At 35.0% G+C, this 25,573-nt stretch overlaps 3 protein-coding genes, 1 long non-coding RNA gene and 1 other non-coding gene across 7 annotated transcripts; 2 read left to right on the top strand and 3 right to left on the bottom strand.

The window, feature by feature from the left end:
• Positions 1–433: 433 nt before the first annotated feature.
• On the bottom strand, positions 434–572 carry LOC133698077 (small nucleolar RNA Z247). The gene has a single exon (XR_009843001.1). It is a non-coding gene; the product is annotated as a small nucleolar RNA Z247 (small nucleolar RNA).
• Positions 573–3,418: 2,846 nt separating this feature from the next.
• Positions 3,419–4,116, top strand: LOC133695716 (monothiol glutaredoxin-S2). The gene has a single exon (XM_062117646.1). It carries the CDS (start codon positions 3,555–3,557, stop codon positions 3,858–3,860), a length of 306 nt encoding a protein of 101 aa, XP_061973630.1. The 5' UTR covers positions 3,419–3,554; the 3' UTR covers positions 3,861–4,116.
• Positions 4,117–4,838: 722 nt separating this feature from the next.
• Positions 4,839–8,164, bottom strand: LOC133696844 (uncharacterized). Of its 2 annotated transcripts, XR_009842750.1 has the most exons (3): positions 7,611–8,140; positions 5,729–6,128; positions 4,839–5,621 (listed from the first exon to the last, which is right to left on the bottom strand). It is a non-coding gene; the product is annotated as an uncharacterized LOC133696844 (long non-coding RNA). The 2 variants fall into 2 exon arrangements; XR_009842749.1 differs by having other exon boundaries at positions 5,609–6,128; positions 7,611–8,164.
• Positions 8,165–9,999: 1,835 nt separating this feature from the next.
• LOC133696078 (acyl-CoA-binding domain-containing protein 6) lies at positions 10,000–16,777 on the top strand. 2 transcript variants are annotated; one of them, XM_062118111.1, is made up of 16 exons: positions 10,000–10,189; positions 10,315–10,405; positions 10,491–10,646; positions 10,772–10,849; positions 11,082–11,186; positions 11,783–11,849; positions 11,942–12,003; positions 12,221–12,360; positions 12,447–12,573; positions 12,671–12,785; positions 13,231–13,319; positions 14,174–14,257; positions 14,370–14,717; positions 15,063–15,581; positions 15,665–15,724; positions 16,320–16,777. In XM_062118111.1, exons 1-16 carry the CDS (start codon positions 10,152–10,154, stop codon positions 16,401–16,403), a joined length of 2,163 nt encoding a protein of 720 aa, XP_061974095.1. In that variant the 5' UTR covers positions 10,000–10,151; the 3' UTR covers positions 16,404–16,777. The 2 variants fall into 2 exon arrangements, with proteins under 2 accessions (XP_061974095.1, XP_061974096.1); XM_062118112.1 differs by lacking the exon at positions 10,000–10,189 and having other exon boundaries at positions 10,571–10,646.
• A 994-nt stretch (positions 16,778–17,771) lies between these two features.
• LOC133696079 (anaphase-promoting complex subunit 7) lies at positions 17,772–23,791 on the bottom strand. The gene is made up of 18 exons (XM_062118113.1): positions 23,556–23,791; positions 23,414–23,482; positions 23,289–23,339; positions 23,061–23,192; positions 22,904–22,966; positions 22,698–22,813; positions 21,952–22,036; positions 21,328–21,387; positions 20,636–20,681; positions 20,155–20,228; positions 20,013–20,063; positions 19,729–19,929; positions 19,598–19,642; positions 19,377–19,470; positions 19,069–19,214; positions 18,713–18,942; positions 18,506–18,566; positions 17,772–18,333 (listed from the first exon to the last, which is right to left on the bottom strand). Exons 1-18 carry the CDS (start codon positions 23,622–23,624, stop codon positions 18,247–18,249), a joined length of 1,680 nt encoding a protein of 559 aa, XP_061974097.1. The 5' UTR covers positions 23,625–23,791; the 3' UTR covers positions 17,772–18,246.
• Between the last annotated feature and the right edge of the window lie 1,782 nt (positions 23,792–25,573).

Genomic DNA, 25,573 nt, shown 5'->3' with positions numbered 1-25,573 from the left:
CTTGCACCATTGCCAATAAAGACTTGATCTGTACCAGTATAATCTTCACTCTGTAGATTCAAGTTGGCCATATTATTGGTGAGATGATATGTAGCACCTGTATCAAGATGCCAATCAGATTCGGAAACAACATTGGTTGTAACCATCAGACCATGAAGAGTGTTGGATTTGGCAGCATTGTCACGATAGGTAACATCAAACCGATGATAGTATTTTTTTATAGAATGGCTAAGTTTATCACATACTTGGCATATCATAATATCTCTATAAAATGTGTTCCTGCCATTGGATCCATTATAAAAAAAGACTTCTTTGTAATTTTGTCCTCTTCCTCTGTATTGATTTTGCCCATAATAGGAATAAGGAGTGGGCTGACGAGTAGCAACGTGAACAGTGGGCTGGACAATGGGTGAATTGTTATGCAACAGACGTGATTCGGTGGTGAGTAAGAAGACATATACTTCTTCTAAGGTGACAGGATATGTGCAGGCTGTGATGGTAGTAACAAAGGAGTTATAATCATGGCCCAAACCTGATAGTAGATAGGAGATGATTTCATCACAATGAAAAGCATGGCCGGCAACAGCAAGCTCGTCTATCATGCGTTTGATCTGCATAAAAAATATGTGTTGATTGTGCACCTTTACGAGTGTTAACGAGTTTAGTGCGGAGTTGAATAACCCGAGCACGTGATTGAGAGGAGAAGGATTTGGCACCAGATTGCAACAAAGGTGGCATGAGAAACCACTTGAATAAGGACACTTTCTGATATCGTAGAGAAAAGAATAGCAACTATGATGGCATCTTGTCGCTGCCAATGTTTATAAAAAGGGTTGAAGGTGACAGAGGAGGTTTTAACCACGGAGACTTCTTTGGGTGGGATGGGAATGATTCCATCAAGGTATCCAAAAAGACCTTGCCCGCGGAAGAAAGGGATTAATTGAGCTTTCCAGACATGATAATTATCTTTTGAGAGTTTTGTAACATTTACGGCTGGAGGAGAAACAAGTAAAGGATTGCTATTGGTGGCAGCATCTGAGGTGTTTGTTGAAGAAGAAGCCATTTGTGTGACGTGAGTCAGTAGCTCTGATACCATGCAAGATAAAAGAATAAAGAGAGAGTTCTTTGGGTGGGATGAGAATGGTTCTATCAAGGTATCTAAAAAGACTTTACCCACGGAAGAAAAGGATTAATTGAGCTTTCCAGAGATGATAGTTGTCTTTTGAGAGTTTTGTAACATTTATGGCTGAAGGAGAAACAAGTGAAGGATTGCTATTGGTGGCAGCATCTAAGGTGTTTGTTGAAGAAGAAGCTATTTGTGTGATGTGAGTCAGTGGCTCTGATACCATGCAAGATAAAAGAATAAAGAGAGAGTTGTGTGGAAGAAGAATTACAAAATTGTATTTGCTTGCATGATCAATACTGTTACATCATGGTCCTATATATATTACAATTCTTGATTCAAAAATGCTATAATTAAGGATGCAATTAATGATAAGATATACACTTAATTCCTAGAATATCTGTTGCAGATATTATCACAATTATCTTCAGTATCAGTAATCTCTTGTGCATATATGATCAGAGATCACGATTATCTTTAGTATCAGTAATTCCTGATCATGATAGTAATCCTTAATCATGATTATCTTCAGTATCGGTAATTTCTTGTGTAGATATGATATTATCTTCAGTATTAATAATCACTTATGATGATTATCTTCAGTATCAGTAATAATTTCTTGTGCAGATATAATCAGAGATCACGATTATCTTTAGTATCAGTAATCCCTGATTATGATAGTAATTCCTGATCATGATTATTTTCAGTATCAATATTATCTTATGTAGATTTGATCATGATTATCCATGGTATCAATATTATTTTCGGTAAATTTAATAATATCTTCAACAGATGTTAAACCAAATTTAAACTTATGTTTTCCTATGACACTCCATCGATTATCTGTTTGGTTAAGAGATTGTGAATCTCAAGTTTTTTAAACGGGTAATGATTTTCATATCAGTGCTGACAAATTTCAAAAGACAACGTTGAATGCTTGTATAGTAACTCTTTTGTTTCTATTTCATTTCTTTTTTGGCACTTCTTTATGTAAAATCTTTAACTTTTCATGGTGGCCATCACCTAATAGGCTAGCATGAGTTTTTAATAAATCTTTCTATTATTATTTAAAAAAAAATCATATTTCAGTAATCTACTTGATTACTTATTTCATAATTGCAGTGATTCTTTATATGGAATGATGGGAGCTGCATTTGGACATAAAAGCTCCTATTTTTTCTTGCTCTTAATCACTTAATTAACAGTTTAGAATTAAGTATTTTTCTTATACTTGTATCTGCATGAAGAAAATAAAGTAATTCAACTGAAAACAAATAGATAAAAGCAGACTGTGAAAACAGATAGATAAAAGCAGACTGTGACGTGAAAAATATCAAAAGAAAAAAGAAAAAAAAAAAGGATGGTGCTGGGACCTCTTGGCATTTATCTCTTCGTTTCATGCACGGTCGATCACTTTAATCGACGAAAAAACCTGTGTGCTCGAAAGCGAGGGGAGGCTTAGCTCATCAGCACCCAGAAACTTCTTGCATGCCCAGAAGAAGTTTCTGCCTTGCAAGAAATATAGTCTATGCATGCTCTGCTATATATTATATATTCTTGATAAATCTTCTTAGTTTGCTAATAATTAAGCTGATGGCTCTGTGAAAGGTCCATTGTTGATGAATTTGATGCGAATGTTAGTGCAGTCTGAGAAAGGTCCCAACTGGATAGGTTCAGCTCCTTTCTCCGGCTCGGCACATATGCCTCCATGCTAAGGGAATTCCTCAAAATGCACTTTGGATATATGGGAGTTTGAAAATAAAAATAAAAATAAAAAAAGAAAAAGAAAAAAGTGTGCATGTGTAAGAAAGATTACATGCATGATGTCACTCCTATGATAAATGTGAAGCAACCGTACAAAGGACACGTCTCTCTCTATTTCCGTATGAAAGATTCTTTATGGATAACAATGGTGTTTGGAAGTCCAGGGAGAGTTGCTTTTAAAATAATCTGTATTTAAAAATATATTAGAATAATATTTTTTTATTTTAAAAAAATTATTTTTGATATTAATATATTAAAAAAATAAATAAAAATATAAATCTTATCCAATCCCTGTTTACAACGCAATACAAGAAAGTGGGATCGTGCAATTACTTTTGATACGGTGGAACGCTTGCATTTGTGTCATGCAACAATCAATTTGTGATTTTCGAAGCCGACCCAAATATCTAAGAGAACATTCTTCTTTTTCTTCGAAATCAAATCTTTTTCTCTTTGCTACGTGCCTGCCAACGCCGATCCACCCAACAACGCCCTCCCCAGAATTTTACCCTATATATACACATACGAGTCTCATGGAGTCAAGCACCTCCCAACAGCTTCCTAGCTCACACTGCCCTCTAGCTACATCATTTCTGACCACTGTTTCATTGGGCATTATTGTGCTCAGCTTTTTAACCTAATTTCTTGCTCGACAGCTGATTTGGAAATGGAGAGGGTGACAAAGTTGGCATCGGAGAGGCCAGTGGTGATCTTTAGCAAGAGCACATGCTGTATGTGCCACACCATCAAGACTCTCTTCTGTGACTTTGGGGTGAACCCGGCAGTCCATGAGCTTGACGAGATGCCCAGAGGAAGGGAAATCGAGCAAGCACTCACAAGGGCTGGATGCCCAACGTTGCCGGCCGTGTTCATCGGCGGTGAGATTGTTGGTGGAGCCAATGAGGTGATGAGTCTTCACCTTAGTCGTTCCTTAATCCCAATGCTTAAGCATGCCGGAGCATTATGGGTTTGACCCATCGGCTAATCACCTTCTTATCAGGCACTAACCAAATAAATGAGACGTGTTTTAGCTACTCTATACTCTGTACGAGGAGATTATTAATAACACACACGCACACATGCTAGTAATAATATTACTCCATAAATTATAGCAGGTGTCGGGTGTGGATGTACTCGGAGACAATGTAGCTGGTAGTAGATCAAAGTGAGAATCCGTATATTTGAATTATATGTATTAACAAATTAATAAAAATCAGTTATTAATGATATATATTAAAGTTAAAAGTGAAAGCCGGTAAAATAGATAGATATAAATCAAGATATATGATCTCGTAAAATAGAGCAAGCATGGATTTAGTTGTATTTAAAGAATTTTTTAACCACTTTCTTATTAAATCAAATAATAATTAAAATAGATACTTATACCTACAAAAACAATTAATTAAAATACAAGAGAGAAAAAATATTACATAGGGTTGCACAAAACAATGTTTACAAATATTAGAAAAAATATCATAATCTTGTTAGAAAAGCATTTAAAAATTAAACAATATATGTAGAAAAATATAATGTTTTTTTATTTTTATGTATTTTAATCAATCTCAATTAAATGCCCACGAGATTGGGCATCAAACACATACACCTAATTAATGAATCCCTTTAAATTAATTTAAAATCAAATTAGAGGGGAAATTAAAGAAAGAAAATCCTAAAGCTGAAAAAAAATAAAAACCAAATAAGGATGTTGATGATTTGATCACAAGGATGCACACTCCCTTGTTATAATTAATTATTAATTGCAATGATATCCATAATATACTGCAGATATACCAGATTCAAAAAGCATATTTTTATTGGAGTTTGGAATTCTCAAAGAGCTGGTGTTCCACTCTTTGTCATCCTTGCAAATTAAGGCCCCTTTCTGGGCCTTTGTTGCAGGCATTTCCCATTGCTGGAAATTTACTGTAAGCTTAAACTATTTGTGTGATGTTACATTCCGCGACAAGACAACAACATGAACTTTTGTCTACGATTAACCTAAATTAAATCGAACTTGGGTTACTTTAGTTAACAATTGATATTTGCAATATTGCAAGGTCTTCTTTCTTCATTACACCACTGTCGACATAATTTACAGAACAGGAAGGGCCAAAAATGTCTGCTAGCTAAATGATCAAGCATTGCTGAAGCTTCCAAAATGTCAAGAAGTATGCCCCTGCATTTCACACCCAGTCCAGATTTGCATGCTGTTAAAATAATTGAGATTAAATACCAAAAAAAAACTAGAATTCTGAATAATCTGTATATTATGAATGCATTGTTTTAATCTAAACACAAATAACGTATATATAGATAAAATTGAAAGTATTGTTCTACCCTTAATAAATAAAATTAAATAAATATTATTTAACACAAAGTACCCTGATATTTTCAATTTTTCAGGAGCTAGGGAGGTTGTCCTCTTAGCTTCGTTATTTCTGTTAATAGTTCCAGAAGAGAAGAGGGCATCATGCGCATGACACCCTCGCCAACAGACCTAACCATCTTCAGGAGAAATTTGTTCTTCAACACATCTATCATGTCGGTATCGATTTCTAAAGAAAAAAAACACGACTGTGTCAAGGAAAAACAATGCAATATGTGGTCTGAGAACCAGAACTGACAAGTCAGGCTTTTTTGTTTCTCAGTACAGGAAATAGCTTCCACCCAGCTGAGCAAATGATTTGTCGTGGTTGTCTAGGCCAGCAAATCAAGCAATGGTGCTTCTTCAAACCTTTGATTTTTTATTAAGAATAGCCACACGGTAAGAAGATTGTACAGACAACAGACTAGTAAGAAGAACCCAATGAGAAATCATGAATTTATTTACAAAATACATACAGCATGCAACTCATCTTGCATCCCTCGCACAGAAGAGCTATGCATAGGAACTATATCAGAAGACATTCTCCGGCACCAGTCACAGAGCAAGTCCTAATTCCCGACTTAAAATCACTATTTCCAAACTGCACCAGCTCTCAAGATGGATTGTCAAGCCCAAGGACCCAAGTAAAATAGATCAACTCAAACCAAATCAATTCAAATATCGCACTGAAGGAAAATTTACACGTTGAGTTTTTGGATTGTGAGTCAGTTACTTCTGCCAAGATTGCCAATGAGATTCCCCCTTCTCTTAGTTGTTGGAGGCCATTCAACATGCCTATCTGGCAAAGCATGCTCTTGGTATCGATCACCGTCAGATTCCACGCTAACTTGATCATCAACAACAGGTTTGAGTTCGCTAAAAAGAAGTCAAGAACAATTTAATTTTTGTTTTGACAAACAGATGAAAAAAAAACTAAGAGAAATAAAACGCGCAGTTTGTTTGATGTGCGCAATGCGTAGAGCTGCAAAGCATGCATGAATACCATATCTCTATTTATTCTAGCAAGGATTAAGGGTCTTTTTTGGTTTGGTCAAGAAAGCAAGATAGGCCCTCATACATGCACCTACACAATCTCAGCATAACAACACGTAGGCAGCAACTAACACTGAAACAATGCAATTCAGAATCCCAAGTTGCAGGAGAATGAAAGCAGTGTTAAGCAGACCAATTGCACAAAGGAAATGAAAAAACGATACATCTATAACTTCTAAGGGAATTAAAAACTCATGTGTGATGTAGTTACAAAACTGTATGCAAAGAAAACGTAGTAGCAACGTAGGGTCTAACACCTCCAAACAACAGACATTGATGAAAAAAATAAAAAAACATGAAAAGGGGATTGCCTAACTGTGGCTCAGGCAAAAATCAACACTGAATAGCGAGCAAATTCAGAGTGAATGTCTGTAATTTTCAATTGCCTTCTGCTCACTGCCTAAATGACACTTCTAATTCCACCCACATCATGACTTCATTTGTATTTGCACTTTACGCAAAAGATTTCCATCAAGGATCTATCATCACATCTATAAAGAAAACAAATCAATCAATGATACCAATCTCATATGAAAATCAGGGGAAAGAATTAGATGATTGTGCAATTTCATCTTTTTTTGACTCATCAAAGCAGGCAAAAAAAAAAGCATTAAATTTCAATAAAAGAATTCAAGGCGACAAACTTAAATGTTGAATGAAACCCCAACCAGAAGTAAATGAATAAGTTGGGACCAAGAGAGATGGAAGCATAATAAATAAATAAAAGATGATACAAAATTATCCATAGCATCGTTATTATGCTCTCTTGAATTTGAAAAAACCCATAAAATTGCCAAGTTAGCATTAGATAACTTAATTGAAAAACATACAAATACTCGAAGTTAGGGGAAGAAAATAGCAAAGATATGACATGTAGAGCATCGCATCCCCATCTCAGGAGTGAGTGGGCAAAGAACTAGCCTTAGATGACCAAAAGAGAGAAAATTAGAAACAAAACTAAAGCATATAAAAACTCTGCAAACCATTCACAACATCTCTTGATTCCATTCTAGCCTGGTCATGTCAAGGCACCAGTTGACAAATTAAACAAACATGAGAGGAACCCTAAAGGAAAAAACTCATCAACAAAGAAGATGACCTTCAAACACTCAAAACAACCTTTAAAGATGAATTTAACACTAAATACTAAAATCACAGAGGAAAAAAAAAACCCAATGGAGTTGTCCACAAACCAAAGCAACAGCACTAATATATGTAGAAATTGAAATATTCAGACAAGGAAAACAAAAGCAAGTATAAACAATCCCAAACAAAACTTATATCATAAGAAAGCAAAAAAGGCACCTGGATGGGAGTGAAACCCAGAACAGGCAGGAATCCATAGCCTACACCAACTGCTCGATGCAAAGCACAGGGAAATGCATGCAAACCTAGCCTACAAAAATACACAAATAAGAGAAAGCAGAGGCTTAGTAGGAAACTGGAAGATGCAGACCATAATGCAAATACAAAAAATCCTTCTCGAGATAGTTATATCATGATAGGCCAAGTGGAAAACAGAAGGAAAGAAGTGCGCTGCAAGTATTGAGAGCTTTCTTTTACAACGACTCAATTGTCACTCTCCTCTCATCCTCAAGTTTCTCAAAACCAGATCCCCGCTCCATCCGATCGTCACCGCCTGAAAACCCATCAAAACCTGTCACTGAAATAACACCCAAACATTAACAGAAAAGGAAAAAAGACTTTCCATGTCAAAATCCACAGCATCAGTTTTGCATCCTGTATAGCAATGCAAAACAATAAACTGTAACTAAAAAAAAAAAAAATCTTTGTTTAGAAAATTAGACAATTTATAAATATCACATGTTTTTTACCTATAAAACACAAAGATACATAAAAAAAAAATTAAAACAACCATAATTTTTTATACGAAACTTTAACCATGAAGGGTTAAATTTGAAAACCATGAAGAATAAACTTATTTTTCAATGCAGTAAAGTGATAAAAAATTTAGACTCAAATTAATTCATAGAGTTAAACCTTGCAAAACTTCAAAATTATAATTCAAGCTTTATTTAAAAATAAATAAATATATTTAAACTATTTTAATTTAATTTACAAGCTTTCAAACTCATCGAAGCTTCAATTACACTTATATAATTTATTAAAATATTTTATAATTATTTTATCAAAACTCTTATTATTAAACCATTTGAATATTTATACATATTAAATTCAGCTACTTTCATGTTATAATCATGTTGTATACCAGTTATCATATTTATTTAGAGATTAATTTAAAAATACCTTAATTTATCAAGTTATGTGTTAATTTGTAGGTACTTGATGAATTATTTTAGTAAAATAATATTGTTTTTTTATTTTATTAAAAAATTCATTGGAGTTAATAGCTTCGAGTTTAACCAAGTCAATAAAATTATTAAAAATCATCTGATTCAATCAGGTTTTACTAACAATATCTTTTCAGTTGAATCTTGAAACCTGATTGAAATTAAATTTTAGTTCCCAAGTTTTCTAGTTCAATTCTTCAAATTAAATTGGATTTAATAACTATAGTAAAGATACAAGCATTCAAACATTAAAAATACCTTTTTATTATGAAATTAAAAAATAAAAATCAAATCTTTATACATTCACATAACCAATCTCAATCAATTCTCTGAACCACAACCAGATAATACTTTGTTTAGAAAAAGAAAAAACTGTAACCCAGACATTATCAGAAAAAGAAAAAAGACTTTCCATGTCAAAATCCACAACATCAGTTTTGCATCCTGTATTGTATTGCAATGCAAAATAATAAAATGTAACTAAAAAAAAAACAACATAAACCTTTGTTTAGAAAATTAATCACAAGTATCACATATTTTTTACCTGTAACACACATAGATATATAAAAATTAAAACAACCATAATTTTTCGTATAAAATTTTAATCATATATGGTTAATACAAATATATTTTAAAATGAATTTTATTCGTTATATTATATTATAATTATAATTATTAATATTTTGCAATTATATTATTTTTTTAGATTGTGTTTAAAATGTATTTAGTTTAGAATAATGAAACAAACAGTTGAAGGGGAATTGACAGGGAAGGTGATGGTTACTCACAAGTCTGTTTTTTTATATATATATATATTCATATTCATCACATAAAAATTTAGATATTTATATTTTATTAATCAGTTTTTAAGTATCTATTATTTTATTATTATTTAATATTCAACAAAAATAAAATAATAATATATATTTGTGTGTGTGTCTTTACATAACTATCCTGGATTAGTTTTGGATGGAGTTTAATAATATACATACCCAATCCATTATCTTTCAAGTAAAATAATTATAAAAAATAACTTATATGTTCATGTGTCATGTCGGTATCTATTATGATTGAATTACATTAGAGTGTGAGCCCGCACTATATCGCAGATGATTGTGTTTTGAAAGAAGTAAAAAGAACCCGACACTCAGGTCATTAACTTTCCAATAAAATCAGTTAATCGAATAATCTAATTTAAATTGAAAGCATCAATAGAAAATAAACCGTAAAAAAACACTTGTTAATAATAAAATAAAATAAATGAGTCATCACTATCATACCTAAGGATAGGAAAAAAAAAATATTACTAGTTATTCACCACTACTCAACTGTGTATATTATCCACAACTTATCTTGGCTACTATGTATGTGTTTTTGCCTTTTGTCGCTGTTTGAGGTTATTTTGGAGCTTTTCATTGATGCTAATTCAGCTGCATTCTTGATTCTCTGAATCTTTCTTTTTTTTCCCTTTTATTCCTTAGGGCCTTTTAAGCTGTTGAAGTAGACTACTGAAAGGTCTAGTTTTTTAGCAAAAATGTTTGGTTTCTCTAAAAGACGCACAAAACTTGGCAGGTGGGTTCTTTTTATTTTAGCTCTTTTACTGTTTCCCTTTTTTTTGTGCTTTTAATTTGAAATTTGTAGGAAACAATGGATCTCAATTGGGATTTCAAGTTTCGTTATTTTTTTTCTAAATTCAGGGTCAAGAAGGTGCAACTCTCTGATTCTACACCAGGGATTAGAAGTCCTATTAGACCCCCAAAGCGAATTATTAGTAGTAATAATGCCAATGTAAGCTGCTTAACTTGTGTTTTTGTGGATTGGGATTAATGGGATTTTGTGCACTGTGGTCAGAAGTTCAAAATTCTTTGTGTAGAGTGAAGGTGTTGCACTTACAACTAATAATTCTGACGAGCTTGATTACAATTGCCCCTCTTCTGCTCCGCTGGATATCAGTGCCTCTACATCAGGGAATGCTGAGAACTGGATGGTGTTGTCGATTTCTGGGGACGAACCTACTCCTCGTTTCAACGTAATGTTGTTTAATGGTTTTTTCCCCTTATATTTGAAATGTTTCATAGAGTGCATTGATAATTTTCTTCATTGTGTGTGTTCTGTTGTAAGTTGGAACTCTTTTTTTTTTCCCTTCTTGTATAGCATGCAGCAACCGTCATTGGGAACAAGATGATAGTGGTTGGTGGAGACTCTGGAAGTGGATTGTTAGATGATGTACAGGTAGAGAGAATGTTTTCTAGCAACGAGAATGCCATTGGTTTTTATTTGTTTTAAATGAGTCCGAGTTTCTTGAATAAATGGGACACATGTTTACATTCCAACAAAATGGTGTCAGCAGGCAATATAGACCATGATCATTCAAATATTTCTTTTGTGAATTTTTTATTTTATTTTAAGGAAGTTGCAAACTTTAGTGTGGAAGCTGATATGAATCTTTGGTTTCTCTCTTCAGGTGCTGAAATTTGACCAATTCACCTGGACTACAATTTCATCAAAGCTTTACTTGTCACCCAGCAGTTTGCCATTGAAGATCCCTGCATGCAGAGGCCACTGTCTGGTATTGTCATCTAGCACTCTTCAACCGTGTTTGTTGTGCTTTGCATCCTTTGATGTTGAACCAGACTGTTTCTTTATATTACTTGACCTAGGATGATTTTTCCAGTTTAAGATGTTTGATGCCTCAATCGGGGTGCAAATTATTTTCGTAAGTAATGGAAATAATTTTTACACAGAATGTGTGTGTTCACTACAGTTAGGTGTAAACTCATTGGTGTCCAGCAAAGAAAGTTCAAGTGATGGTATGTTCTCCGAGTCTAGAAGATTGATCCATAAGACAATAACTCAAGTCCTACTGAGTGGATGAAACAAACAAACATATTTCTCCAAGCTTTCCATTATGATATATTTATTTAAAGTTTTAATATAGAAAATGACAGTTTCATTGAGAGACATTGAAACCAAAGGTTATTATCTCCTCTTCCTTGTGCCTATATTACTTGAGCTTCATGTATCATGTGTCGGCTTTTCTCCATAATAAAGAACTGCCAGTAGCTGCTTATGCCTTTCTGTAGCGTTATGCACAAGTTTTCCATCTTGTGGTGCTTCAAAAGCTACTAGTGTCTGAAGTTTCTTTCTGCTCTTGGTCTGCCATAGGTTTCTTGGGGGAAGAAGGCACTTCTTATTGGAGGAAAAACTGATCCTGCTAGTGACCGAATTTCTGGTTGGATCTCTATGTTTACCACACCCATGTTGTCATTACTTGGATTTCTTGCATAGTCTGGAATTACTCTAATGTCTTTCTTGCTTTTTCAGTGTGGGCATTTCACACAGAAACAGAGTGTTGGTCAATCATTGAAGCAAAGGGAGACATTCCGGTACCCTAACACATTTTATATTCATACCCCCCCCCCCCTCTCCCTTCTTTTTTTTTGTTATTTTCATTACAAGTCCTAATATCCCCTCATTTATTTATTCAATCTATCTATCTGATGTTGCAGTTTGTTGAAATATCTGAACCTAAATGAGAAGCAAGCGGAACTCTACACAAGCTGGCATATGCTTCCTAACAAAAATTATGTTTTCATTTTGCAGATTGCCCGCTATGGTCATACAGTGGTTCGAGCAAGCTCTGTTTTAATTTTATTTGGGGGTGAAGATGCTAAAAGGAAGAAATTAAATGATCTGCACATGTTTGATCTCAAGTCTTTCACTTGGCTTCCTCTGCATTGCACGTGAGTTGGTTTTGGTGCTCTCTACACCAATCTATACAATAATGGTATACATTAAGGTTTCAATAGGCATTGTTTTGTCTGCACAGAGGAACCGGACCGTCTCCAAGAACCAACCATGTAGCAGCTCTTTATGATGATAAAATTCTACTTATATTTGGAGGAACATCCAAGTCCCGGACTCTGAATGACTTGTATTCACTTGATTTTGAAACGGTTTGTAAATTCATTCTTTGTTCCATCATGTTGATTATTGCAAACTAATAATATAGATTTCATATTACATTTTGATAAGTAAAATCTTTTTTCTCAGATGGTATGGTCGAGAACAAAGATACGAGGCTTCCATCCATCACCTAGGGCTGGGTGCTGTGGAGTTTTATGCGGAACTAAATGGTACATAGCGGGGGGAGGAACTAGGAAAAAACGTATGCCTCATAGCTAAAAAGCAAACGCTCCTGTCATCTGACCTGTTTCTTATAATTTGCAACATTATATGCTTCTGTCATGTATGTTAGAGTTGCAGGCATAATATCTAATGTTCTCGTGATTGTGAAACTTCGAAGGGAGAAACATGTTTTATTCATCCATACTGGAGTTCTTGGTTGGGTTAATAGTGATTGGGGTCTGTTATAGGATAAAATAGCTTTTATGCCATGTGTTCTGTATCTCTTGCTCACGGTATTAGAATTTGATGTATCTTACTGCATTGGATTTTGGCGTTTCTTCTGTAAGTTGAATTGGAGTTTAACTCATTAGCATGTTTGCATTGTTAAATTCTTTCTTAGTGTATCGCTTAACAAAAACGTTGAAGTAGTTTTCATTGGTATTCTGTACATGCTGCTGAATCCTGTTTCTTTATTATATCTACAGGGCACTCAGAAACTTTGATTTTTGATATCTTGAAAGTGGAGTGGTCAGTGGCATTTCCATCACCCTCATCTTCTATTACTACCAACAAGGTGAGCCATGTAGATTGTACTTTTGTATAAATGGTATATGTCTGGTTAACAGAGTGGATTCTTAATAAATAAGACCAACCCTTGAACTTTTAATTGTTGGTGAAGAACCCACATGGACGTGGATTCGATGCTCCTCTGCCAATTGAGGGGGTGGACTACAGAATCTAACTATAAGAATAACAATTGCTAACCATGCAGAACAATACGTCAAATTTTGTTTTGAACAATCTGTGCTAAATGTGCATCTACAATTGCCTTGTCTTGTTTGAAAATGTTCCAAGTATGTATTCAGCAGCATCAACCAAATGGATGCTATATATGCATACATCTCCCATTATTTTTTTGTGAATAGATTCATATCATTTATTCCCTTGAAGCTAGAAAAAGCAAAAAGGTAAACATGAGCAACAAATGATGCACGCAAGGAATAATGATGCAGACTCAAAACTCAAGGTTAACTTGTGCATGTGAAACAATTCCAAACAAGCTTAGGTGGGATCTCTGAGTTTATCATCACATTAATATTAGGTGTATTTTCTGAATTTTATTATCATTCATGGATGTGTTTTAAAAATTTATTTTCACTATTAATTCTTTAATGGTGGCCAAAAAAAAAAAATTCTTCATCCTGAGTCATTACAGAGAATGCTGTAACCCAAGATTCAGAACCTCATGTTCATATTGCTTCAAAATATAGGGGATTAAAGACACTCTTTTGGCATGGCTTCAAGTGTTTTAAATATCACATGCTTTGTTGTTTTCAATATCCTTTCAAGATTGTAGCGTGAGGCTGTACTTTCTTTGCATTTTTTTTTTCATCATAGGTTCTGTCTAAGTTGTTATTTCTCTCTCAGGGATTTAGCCTGGTACTTGTGCAGCACAAGGAAAAGGATTTCCTTGTTGCTTTTGGTGGAAGCAAAAAGGAGCCATCAAATCAGGTTCGAGACTGGAATGTCATATTTTCTATGGCATCATTTCTGCTTTTGATGTTGGCTGGAGATTGTAGTCAATTCTGCGAAACTAGTAACTTTGCCTTGTGTTTTATTACAGGTTGAAGTGATGGGCATCGAGAAGAATGAATCATCAATGGGTCGGCATTCTGCTCCTAGTGAAGGCCCTAGACATTTGCCGTTTGAAAAGTGCTCATCATCTACTGTGTTGGCTGATCAACTTGGCACCGGCTCTTCTCAGCGTTCAGTTGATTCAATTACAAGACAAAATTTGGTATCTGCAATTGAACAGCATGGTTCTGGTAGGAAATCTTTGTCAGAGTCCTTGCTTGTTGATCCAAATTCTGCTTCCGGAAATGTCTCTTGTCACAAGGACTTTCACCACAAGGAAGAAAACACCACGGCTGCTAAGACAGCAAAGAACCTAGATGGAAATTTTGTATCACTGGTAAGATCATATTTCTCACCAATTAGCTGGTCTTTGCTATATTTTTTTAACCTTTGACTATTTATGAATTCAAACAGCTGTGCTAAGGTCAGTTTTAGATGTTTTTTGTTCTTGACGACAATTAAATTGTCTTGGTTGTTTTCAAATTGAAAAATCAAGAGATTACTGTTAGACAGTGGAAGGGTATAGATATCTTGGTCAAATCACAAGCACTGTGCTTATTGTCTGAGAGAATAAAAATACTGTAAAACTGTTTTCATTCCTTTTTTCTGTGATATTGTCCGAGAGTAAGATTGCAAGAGATGCTTATATTTTCCATTATCACAAGCGTTGTGCTTATTTCAGGCCACTGAACTCCAAAGAAATCATTCTGATGTATCAGTCCAGCCTAACAATCCATTTGGTAAAATTAATGCTGAGGAGATGTCTTGCGTATTTGAAATGGAAACTTCTAACTCTCAAAACCAAGGAACTGGAAACCTTTCAATTGATAATGAGGATGTACTATTACCAGAGAGTGATTGTACAACAGGAAGGGCTCATGCAAGTATATATCGATTGTATGAAACAAAAATAGCTGCTCTAACAAGAAAGAACGGAGTACTTGAAGGACAACTGGCAGCTGCATTTATAGGTCAAGAAGCAGCAGAGAAAAATGTATCCTCTGCCCTGAAGAGCAGACGGGAAATGGAGAAAAAGTTGGTAGACACAGTGAGGGAGATGGAGTTGTTGAAAGAAAAGCTGGCTTGTGTAGAGCTAGCTCAAGAAGAGGCCAACAGCTTATCAAATATTGTCCATTCAGACAATCTAAGGCTTGAGCATGATGTGGCTTTCCTGAAGGCTGTTCTGGATGATACTCAGAAGGTACTTGTGATAGTCTTGTCGGAGGCCATATCATGATGATTGGTTTTGTTCAGTCATTTTTACTGATTGGCTATTTGTTGCAGGAGTTGCATTCGACTAGGGGAGTCCTTTCTGGGGAAAGGGCAAGAGCATTCCAACTACAGGTACCAATTCTAAACTAAATTCTAGGTTTTTTGGGGGGGAGGTGAATGGAACGATGAAAGATTCTTCCTGACAGATGCTTCCCACTTGTAATTCATGATCTTAGTATTTTGAACAGCTCTTCTTTGTCGTTATTGGTTAATAAGTGCATCAACCACCCAACAAATCTAGCAAAACTTTTCAAGGTATTCTCTTAGTTGAGTTGTCCAGTCTAGCCCTGATGCGCATGTCTGAGCACTCTAGAGAGAATACACGAGTTCTCCTTTCCGCTTTCCCATGGGGATAAATTGCCACAGCTGCATAAAAATATTCCAGGTTACCAGCTTCTTTTTTGATTGAATGATAGAGGTCCAGCTATATACCTGGTAATACATGTGATTCTTCATATTTCAGATCAAATCTTTGATGTTTAGCCTTTGAAACATCACTAAATTCCTGGATGACAGATCATTCATTGTTGGCAGAGCAAATGCAGTGTTGTGTAATTTGAATCTACCACCACCTGCGACGGGCCTTTTTAAATGAAACTATTTATGCTTTAAGATCTTCGTCTTTTAATTTATCTCTCTATACTGGGTGTATCATGCTGCCATGCAGATTGAAGTTTTTCATCTCAAACAAAGATTGCAATCTATGGAAAACCGAACGCCTACACCAAGAAAGCCATTCCATGTGCACTGAGGAGAAGATTGTGTGCAAGGCAGAGGGCATACCATCTAAGAAGATAACTGCCACTGAGTTGATCAGTGGTCTTCTATACTAGCCTGTGTGCAGCTGTGCATGGGATGGAGAATCATATTGTGGCAATATCACCTTGTAAATATATGAGACAAAGGTTACATCCATACCTGTTCAGTTGCCTGCTATTTCTTGGCCTTCAAAAATTCTGGGGAAATACAAGCTAGTGTCCAGTATAGCGGTTGCAATTTCAAATCTTCTTGCTTTGGGTCTAGGAAAATAACTTGAACCAATAAAAGATGGTCATTTGAAGCGGTTATGTCTTTGATTTCGCCCCTTGAAGAATGATTGAGGAAAAAAAATTGTTTCTTTTTAAATCCAGAACTACAATGCCGGCTTTAGCAGATCAGTGCTGTATCCATAGACATACCTCTGGTAAAATGTTCAATTACGTTTCTAATTTACTACACAATTCTTGTTTATAAATCCAAACAAAAAGCCACTACTAAACATATAGGCACCCTCACCATCTGCGTAGAACGCCTTCAGGGCTATTCTCATGCTTAAGCTTGTAGCTCCAGACACCTGAATCCCCTTCTTCTAAGAGGACTCAGGTTCGAGAGTAGCCCAGAGAGAAAATGTCAACTCCATGCTTATCTCTGAACAATTTGTAGATTGTCATCTACGGATGCTTTTTAACTGCAGCATTAAAAATGCTGATTAAATCAAAATTACAGGTCAAGTCTTTTTATCAGATACAAAAACAGTATCAAAAGCAACCATAACATGATAGAAGAAAGTTGCCCAAACAAGCTGACTTACGGTAGCAACCTTATCATCAGCAGCATTGATGTCTCCAATCATCACACATCCCCGCCAAGGGTTTACATCAGGCTCATGATGACTGCATCAGCCTCATGTCTCATTCCTTGACTGCCATTTCAACATAATGCCGTTTAAAGATCCATAAATATCCAGAAAAGGAAAGAACACAACCCTTCAGTTTCCGTGAACCTAGAAAACAATTGATTGATTAACACAGAAAAAGATAATGGAACACCAAGAAACCAACTGTCAGATTTGTCGCATTGTAGGGCAACCGACCACACTACCAATCCCAGCACAGTTAAGACAATAACATCACTGTCACCTAATCCAAATCATTGAACCCAGAATGAAAGAATGATGAAATTTAAGACACGACCTGTAACACAAGAGGATCCAAACCCAGTAAGTAAATGAACAAGGTAATCCCATCACTTCCCATGCAGAAATAAAGGGTTTCCTTCTTCCTTTCAATTTTTTTCATCCACAAGACCGACACTGCAGACCACGATCAGTTGTTACATAGTCAGAGATTAACATAGTAGCTAGCAAACATGAGTCGCATTACTAAATTGCCAAATACAAATAATTTAGGGTGTGCCAACATGTCCAAACAACTTCTGGGGGACGATTATAAGGGCGAGCTAACCAAAAGTATTTTCTAGCATCAACTTACGTAAACTCAGGGCCAGAAAATAAGATGTGTATACATTGAAAACTAAGGGTCGTATGGCCCTGGAATCAAAACTTTCCCCATTCTAGATTACAATTGAAACTATGACATACAAACGACATATTGAACAAAATCTCATTCCTACACCATCACGCAAAAGCACCCTACAAAAGCACCTCAATTTCCAGTTCTCTTTGACTTGAATTCTCTTATTGCTGAAATTACCTCAGCAGCGTGGCAATTTTTCCTGCAGTCCACACTGGTCATGGCATTCTCTCAGCCAACATTCTTGGTGGAAATAATTTCCTGATCTCGTATAAATTTACAAGATCTTCTTTGGCTTTGCTTTTATAAAAGATCAGTCTCTTCCTGGTCCCCATCTGCATCTTCTATCTCATTTTCTTCATATTCTTCAGGTGCATCCGGATCCACCCCCTACAGCAAGAACCAATTAGTCACTAAATAGGGCTTACACCCAAAACATCCCAGGACCCCAACCCCACCCCAAGTCAGTTGTCCAAGTATATTTTTCCTAGTAAAAGATACTAGTTATAGACAGTGCAGAAACCGAAAATTAAAAATGTTTCTGAAATAAAAAGTAGCAAACCTTCATCTGTTTTTCCAAGCGCTCTAGCCCTTTTTTTGCAGCTTCATTCTGTGGGTTTATTCTGCAACCACAGTATTAAATTGAGGGTATTAACAGCAAGGCGATGCGATGCTTTCTTGGCAATCAACAATAAAAGCATGCAAACATTCAGGTAAAAAATCTCAGATTCTAGATTAAAGAAATCAGAGCAAATATTTAATATTCTACCTTAATGCAGACTGATAATGTGACATAGCTTCTTGCAGCATATTAGTGGCAGCAAATACTTGAGCCAACTTGACATGAAGAGAGTCATCTGCCCAATCTTTGAGATATCGCTCTAGCAGAGACACAGCATCTCCATTTCGACCCTCAATGACATGAAGCTCAGCCAAAGCTAATGCCGCACCAAGGTAACCAGGTTCCAGCCTCAGTGCTGACTCGTAGAACTTTTTTGCCTGTTGAATTTGACATTAGATTGACTTTAACTATAAATTTAGAAATGATCACTCATGAGCTGATGAAATGTGATCCTTTAACCAAAAGAAAAGGAGAGTTAAATTGATCTGTTACGACTTTACTACCTTCTCTCTTCCACCAGAGTTACTAGCATGTACATCCCCTACTAATTTTAGAGCCTTCGCAGACTGAGGCATGGCTTTCATTGCCTCCCTGGCAGCATGCAGGGCCTCTTTAATTTTGGAGAATGCCAAATAAGAATGAACCAAACCTGAAATTGTAATTGATTCAATTAATTGAGGCTTGTTTTCCTTGTTAGTGTTCCATTTGGTGGACAGGTGTAGCCCAATCATTGATATGTCATGGAAGTTGTGCATATGAACAATATGAAGTTTTGGTCTTATTTTTTCTCTTGCAGATTGTACGGTTGTACCTTGATATGAGCGGAGATCAGCTCTCAATTCTTGAGCTCCCCTGAAAGCAATGACAGCTGCTTCTGGCCGCTTTAGTGACAATAGCAAAGTACCCTGATATCAGAGAAAAGATGTAATGAAGATTAAGATTTATACAGCAGAGAGATATCAACCCACAACAATATCAGAGGACTTTGATCAAAACAACATCCATCCTATCAGGCATAAATTATCCGTTTACCTTCATAATGTAACCCAGAATGTGCCTCTCATCAATCCTGGTGCTCTGATTGCAAAGAAGAATCAATCAGTGGATTTGTGAGATTAATCAGATGGAGAAAAGATTCATATTACTACAAAAAAATAGCTAACCTTCTCTGCATAAGACAGCGCTCCTCTCTCATCTTTCTTTTCCCACAGGACAGACAAAGCTACAAAAACTTCTGGCCTTGTGGGATCAATACTCAGCAAATCATGCACCAACTTGTTTAGCTTTGAAAAATCACCCTTTGTCTTTAGAAGCATCGCATACTCATCCATATAAGTTACAATGTATGGATCAATTGATCGAACCTGCAAGTCCATGAACTTAACATGTTTGTGCCATGTGCAAACAGTGAGCACTACCTCAAAGTGGAAAACATAACTTCTAATACCTTCTCAAAATTCATTAAGGCCTCATCATTCTTCCCAATTATGGCTTGAACCTTAAGACATCGAGTTACGTATTAGTGAAACAGATAAACAATTTTAATATCTCTAGCCAGCTTCCACGCATTATAGTATAGCATTTCTTACCTTTGCAATTTCAAGTAATATGTGTATGTTATGAGGAAAACGTTGCAGGAGTTCTGCAAAGAGATCCAAACCACCTGCCAACATAAGGGAGAGAGTGTAAGAGTAAAAACCTTAGTGGATCAATGATCAATCAATAATCACTAAAGGTGACATGGCAAGCAATAGAAGGAAACAAATCTGTAATTGACGAAATCTAAGAAAGGGAAGTAAATTGTGTACTTACTACCCTTTTTTTGCAAAGTTTCTTTTCCTTGTTCACACAATAATTTTTGGGCATGTATTTCATTAAGATAATCAATTAATAGATACATCTGATTAACAGCTAAAATTCACCTTTTATTTACTTATCTATTTGCTTTTGTCTCAGTTTAAGATACTAGCAATAGGAATCCCCTTCTGCAGCTAGTTGTGTTGGCAGGCAGATATGCATAAATTAGCATATAAACATTACTTGCATAAGTTTGAAATGTAACTATTTTACCTTTGTAATCATTTGAAGCAATACAACACTGGGCCTCAACATAGCGCTGCATACAAATAACAGTTTATAATGTTGCGAGCTGGGCATAAACAATAGAATAACAAAATGCAAAACTGTTGAAAGGTAAATGATTAATAAGATAAGTTACAATGTCTTCAAGTAATTTTTGTTTTCCAATTTTTTTTTTTTTTTTTTATCTATGCTGTGTAAGCATGCCACTGGATAAGGGTGGTTGTTTGTTCCTCGAGTAGCCACCCATGCAATATAGACAATGAAGCCATTGTGTTTGGTTTGTGGTGATGGTGAGGAAAAAGCTCAAATGGTATAGAAGTACACGCTTTTTCTGAAAAGCACCAGAAAAGGCTCATGCAGTGGTAGCTTTTTAACCACCGCTCAGCAGTCATGCCAAGGTGATTTGATTACCGTGCATAAAATCTACATGCTTGATTTTAAAAATAAGCAACAGAACGGTGTTTGCATGAAACATGGATGAACATTTAGTTCATTTTTTCCTTGGATGATACTTTTGAATGAAGACTAAGATTTAAAGCCATTTAAACAAACTTATCACCAAATGAGCTTTAAAAAAAATTACTGTGGTAAATGAAGACAATATGCTGATAGTGAATAACCATAGGGCAGTAAGAAGTTGACAATGGACCCAAATCTAATCTGTTTCATCTTATACTTACTTGAACCCAGCGAGTAGAGTCAGTATGATCAAGTGGAGCTCTCCCACTTCTATTTGAAGCCTGTAACCATAATAGAAGTGCCCCAAGGATATCAACCAATTCAAACTCCATGGTAAAAAGAAAAAAACAAAGCAGATTCATTTAAAATCTTATTTTTCCATAAACTCAACAAGGCTGCAGAACATCAAATCATTGACTATGAAAATGAGAATATTATGGGTAGCAGAAACCAGCTAACCTGTCACCAGGTCATGCATTCATGCTTTTGAAAAATCAAATCCTAGATGAACCAAATATTATGCTAAATAAATGAGAACTATTTCCTCCACAGAAATTACTTCTCATTCACATATAAGCTGAGTTTGTATTGATAGGAACAACATCGCTGTCTATTTAAGTCAAACTACAATCAATATTTTCACTTAGGTAACTTCTTGTTCTATGTATAGTAACATTGCATAAATATGACAAAATAAAACTCCATAACAGCTCAACAAAACCTTCCTGGACTTCTAAATGAAAAAAAAAATCAGCATTCATGAAGATAAAATGATTTTACAGGGGTAGAAGTGAAACATGATTCCACATATACTTGTGAAAAAGTGAATGATATCCATAACAAACCTGTAAGAAAAGTGAAATGATATCCTTGGCAGCAACTCCCAGTTCCGCCAAAGCTATGATAGCCTCAATGACATAAGGGCAATGCCTGCCAAAAACACACCCAAAAGAAAAACAAATTCTCTGAAATCTAACATAATGATCTCTCTTATATGAGTAAAGGAAAAAAAAGAATTGCTAATTTGAATAAAATAGGTGAACAAGCATGTACAACAGTTTGTAAGGTACCAAAAATGTTGGCAATCAAGTGATAGTAATTAAAAGAGGTAAAACATATTTGAACATTGAAGAAGAGGTGTGCTCTCACAGGAGCATACAAAACCACAATAAGTTAATTAAATTATCCTGAGGCAACAAGATATTCTCTTAAAACCATTCAATCGAGTGGAATCACCAGAACAAGCACCATAGATGTTTCAAAACTATCCTGGTATGACATGTAGAAATAACGGAAATCATACCACAAAGTTTATGAGCCAAAGATTAGCAAATATATTTGTATGCGTGCATAACTTTCAATTATCTATTTTGTATTCTGTTTATGAAATAGGTGAACATAAATTCACGTAAGCAACCAACTTGGTGGATGCAAGCTATCTTAGCTAGTAAACTTCCTTGGTGCTGGACCCAGTACCACAAATCAAATAGAAATGAAAAATTTAAGCATGACAAAGGCTACCACTTGTAGCCAGCCAATGGATATCAAAAAAAGAAACAGAAAGAAAGAATTGCGATGCGACTTGACACACCTTAAGCACTCTTTGTAACAAGTGATAGCAAAGCGAGTATGTCTTGAAGTTCTATAAAGCTTTGCCATCAATAAACTCATTTGTAAAGTTCTTGCTTTGCTTGGAATTCCTTCCATCTGCCACACACAAAAAAAAAAAACTTTATTAATTAAAAGGGAAAAATTCTAGTAAAAATATAAAGAATAAAATTGTAATAAGGGAAAAACCTCAACAAGTGCGGCTCTAGTTTCATTCAATGCGGAATGGCAAGATGCGATCTTGAACTTCACCTACCATTGAGATAAATAAAACAGAAAAAATCAATATAAACCACACAATTCCTCAAATAATGTGTGTGTAAGAAACAAAATCAAATCAATGTACCTCATTTTCATTAATTGCTGAAATGTTAAAAGAATTCGGAGAAGAAGACCTGTTCGATAATGAACTCCTAGAAGTTGTCAAACTCTGTTTCGGAATTATCTTGCAGTAATGCAATGCTTGCTTATACGTATGCTACAAAAATTCAAAAAAAAAAAACGCAAAACAATTAAATTCCAGATTCTTCTAAGAAATAAACACACACACACACACGCATATAGAAACACTCACAATCGCTCTGCGAAACTCTCTATCGCGAAACAATGCATCTCCAAGAAGAATCTAAAAATAAATAAAAAATAGTGTCAAATTGGAAAGTAAAAAGAAAATAATGTGAGTGAAAAGAGAGAGGGCACCTGATTTTCGGCTTTGAGCTGGGGGCTGGTTTCGAGACTAACAGTAGATGATGAAACCAGAAAGCAACCCTGTAAATGTAAATACAAAATTTCACGATTTTTTTTTTTCACAAATCGTTGAGAAGAAAAAAAAGATTATTACGAGAATTTGAGCGGAATTGTAGAGTTGGTTATCGAGAAGAGCAGTGATTTGATCCTTTGGCACATCCATTCTTGTGCTCAAAATCAGAAACTGAGAGAGAGAGCGCTCTTTTTTCTCTAAGTAATTACAGTTGAGAAGAGAAGAGAGTGAGTGCGGGATTTTGGGGTTCAATTTTTTTAAAACACCAGAAATGTCTCGCTGAAAGGAAACCCCAGCTCGCTCTCTTTCCAAAAGACGCGTCGTTTACTATTTTTCGTCCGACCCGATGATACCCAGATAAGAGGGAGCCTGATTTTTTTTACCTGATCCGACAGGGACCTAGGTTGGTTTTTGGCATTTGCTTGCTCGACAGTCCCTCTAAATTTACGAAACTGATTGTTTTTATATTTTTAAAAAAAATTAAATTTTTTATTTTTTTATTTTAAATTATTTTTTTATGATTTTAAATTATTTTAAAAATTAAAAAAATATATTTTTTTGATATATTTTTTTTAAAAAAACAATCCTCCTTATAATACTAAAAACAAAACTTTAAACAAATAATTACAATACTTGCTGTATTTTTAAGATTAGATGTGTGAGCTCTACAGCCCCGTTTGGAAACACGGTACAAACTATATTTCCTCAGATTTTGAATTTTTTTTACTTAAAATAAATATTTTTTTATGTTTTCATATCGGTTTAATGTGTTAATGTCAAAAATAATTTCTAAAAAATGAAAAAACTTTATTTTGATGCATTTCTAAGCAAAAAACACTTCGAACCACTATCACAATCTCAAACACACTTACAGGAGACATGTCAATGATGTCACGTGGTTAATAAGAATGTGTTTGTCTTGGTGGTAATTATTGTAGTTGTGGTTTGATAAAAGTGATTTTGAAAAAATCATTTTTGTTATGGTTGGTTTATATAAAATGTGTGTTTGGTTAAATTTGTGGTTTGATTTTTTTTTGTCCAAAAACATATCATGATATGTTTGGTTAAAATTGTGATTGGAATTGATGTTATATATAAAATGACTAAAAATGACATAAATTAATTTATTATGTTTTAAATAGCAAAAATAAGATTTAGTAGAAACAATAATTGGCATAAAAAGAAATCGTGACAAGATATAAGATGGTAGCATAACAACTACTCATGTTGTCTCTCGGTGTCAACTAGCAGACATATTTACAAAAGTTATTCCTTCTTCTATTTTTCAGACACACTTATCCAATATGGGAATACTTAATCTATATTCTCCATCTTGTGGGGGGTATTAGACACCATACCAAATGCATGCCACTCAGCCAGCACCAAGCAGGACATGCAGGACGTTGCAATAAGATTTGCACACCAGCCACTTGCCACTCTGCTAGCACCAAGCAACAACCTGCAACAAGAATTGTAAATGCAACAGAATAAATCCTTTGTATTCCTTCTCCCATTCTGTTATAAGAGTATAGGACGAAATAGTTTGTTAGAGTTTGTTATACTAAGCTGTATATAAATATAGCATTGTTCATGTAAAAACATATCAGTGTGTGAAATAATAAGAGACACACAGAATGATTTTCTTCCTTCATGTAAAATCTCTTCCTTCATCTTTTCATATCATCTTCAGTTTGTATCAATATATAATCGAAGATTGCATGTTGTTCCTATATCTTCCAGAAATTGTCTCGAGCAGGTATTCTCTTCCAAACCTGCATTGATCGAGCTCTCAATTGTCGTGTTGTGTGTTTTTGACAAGCACATTGACGAAGTGATTATTTTGTGTGACTGCATGCATTCCTTGCCTTTTCATACTATGGATTAAGGTGGATGCTTCCTACTTTTGCTTTCATACATTACCAGAAAATCAATAGCATCAGGCTAGGTTGTGCTTCGTTCTTCTCCCTTTTTAGGAAAAATGTTATGAACCATTTCTTTGTTTGTTAGAAAATCTGTTTGATCTTATTGTTTCTTCCTACTGATTCTAATTGTTGTGCATACTGGACCGAAAGCAAACACAAATAAAACACAAACAAGCA

The sequence above is a fragment of the Populus nigra genome, chromosome 6 (assembly GCF_951802175.1).
Source record: "Populus nigra chromosome 6, ddPopNigr1.1, whole genome shotgun sequence".
NCBI lineage: Eukaryota > Viridiplantae > Streptophyta > Magnoliopsida > Malpighiales > Salicaceae > Populus > Populus nigra.
Note: the sequence above shows the minus strand (reverse complement) of the source record. Positions and strands in the feature narration are given on the sequence as shown.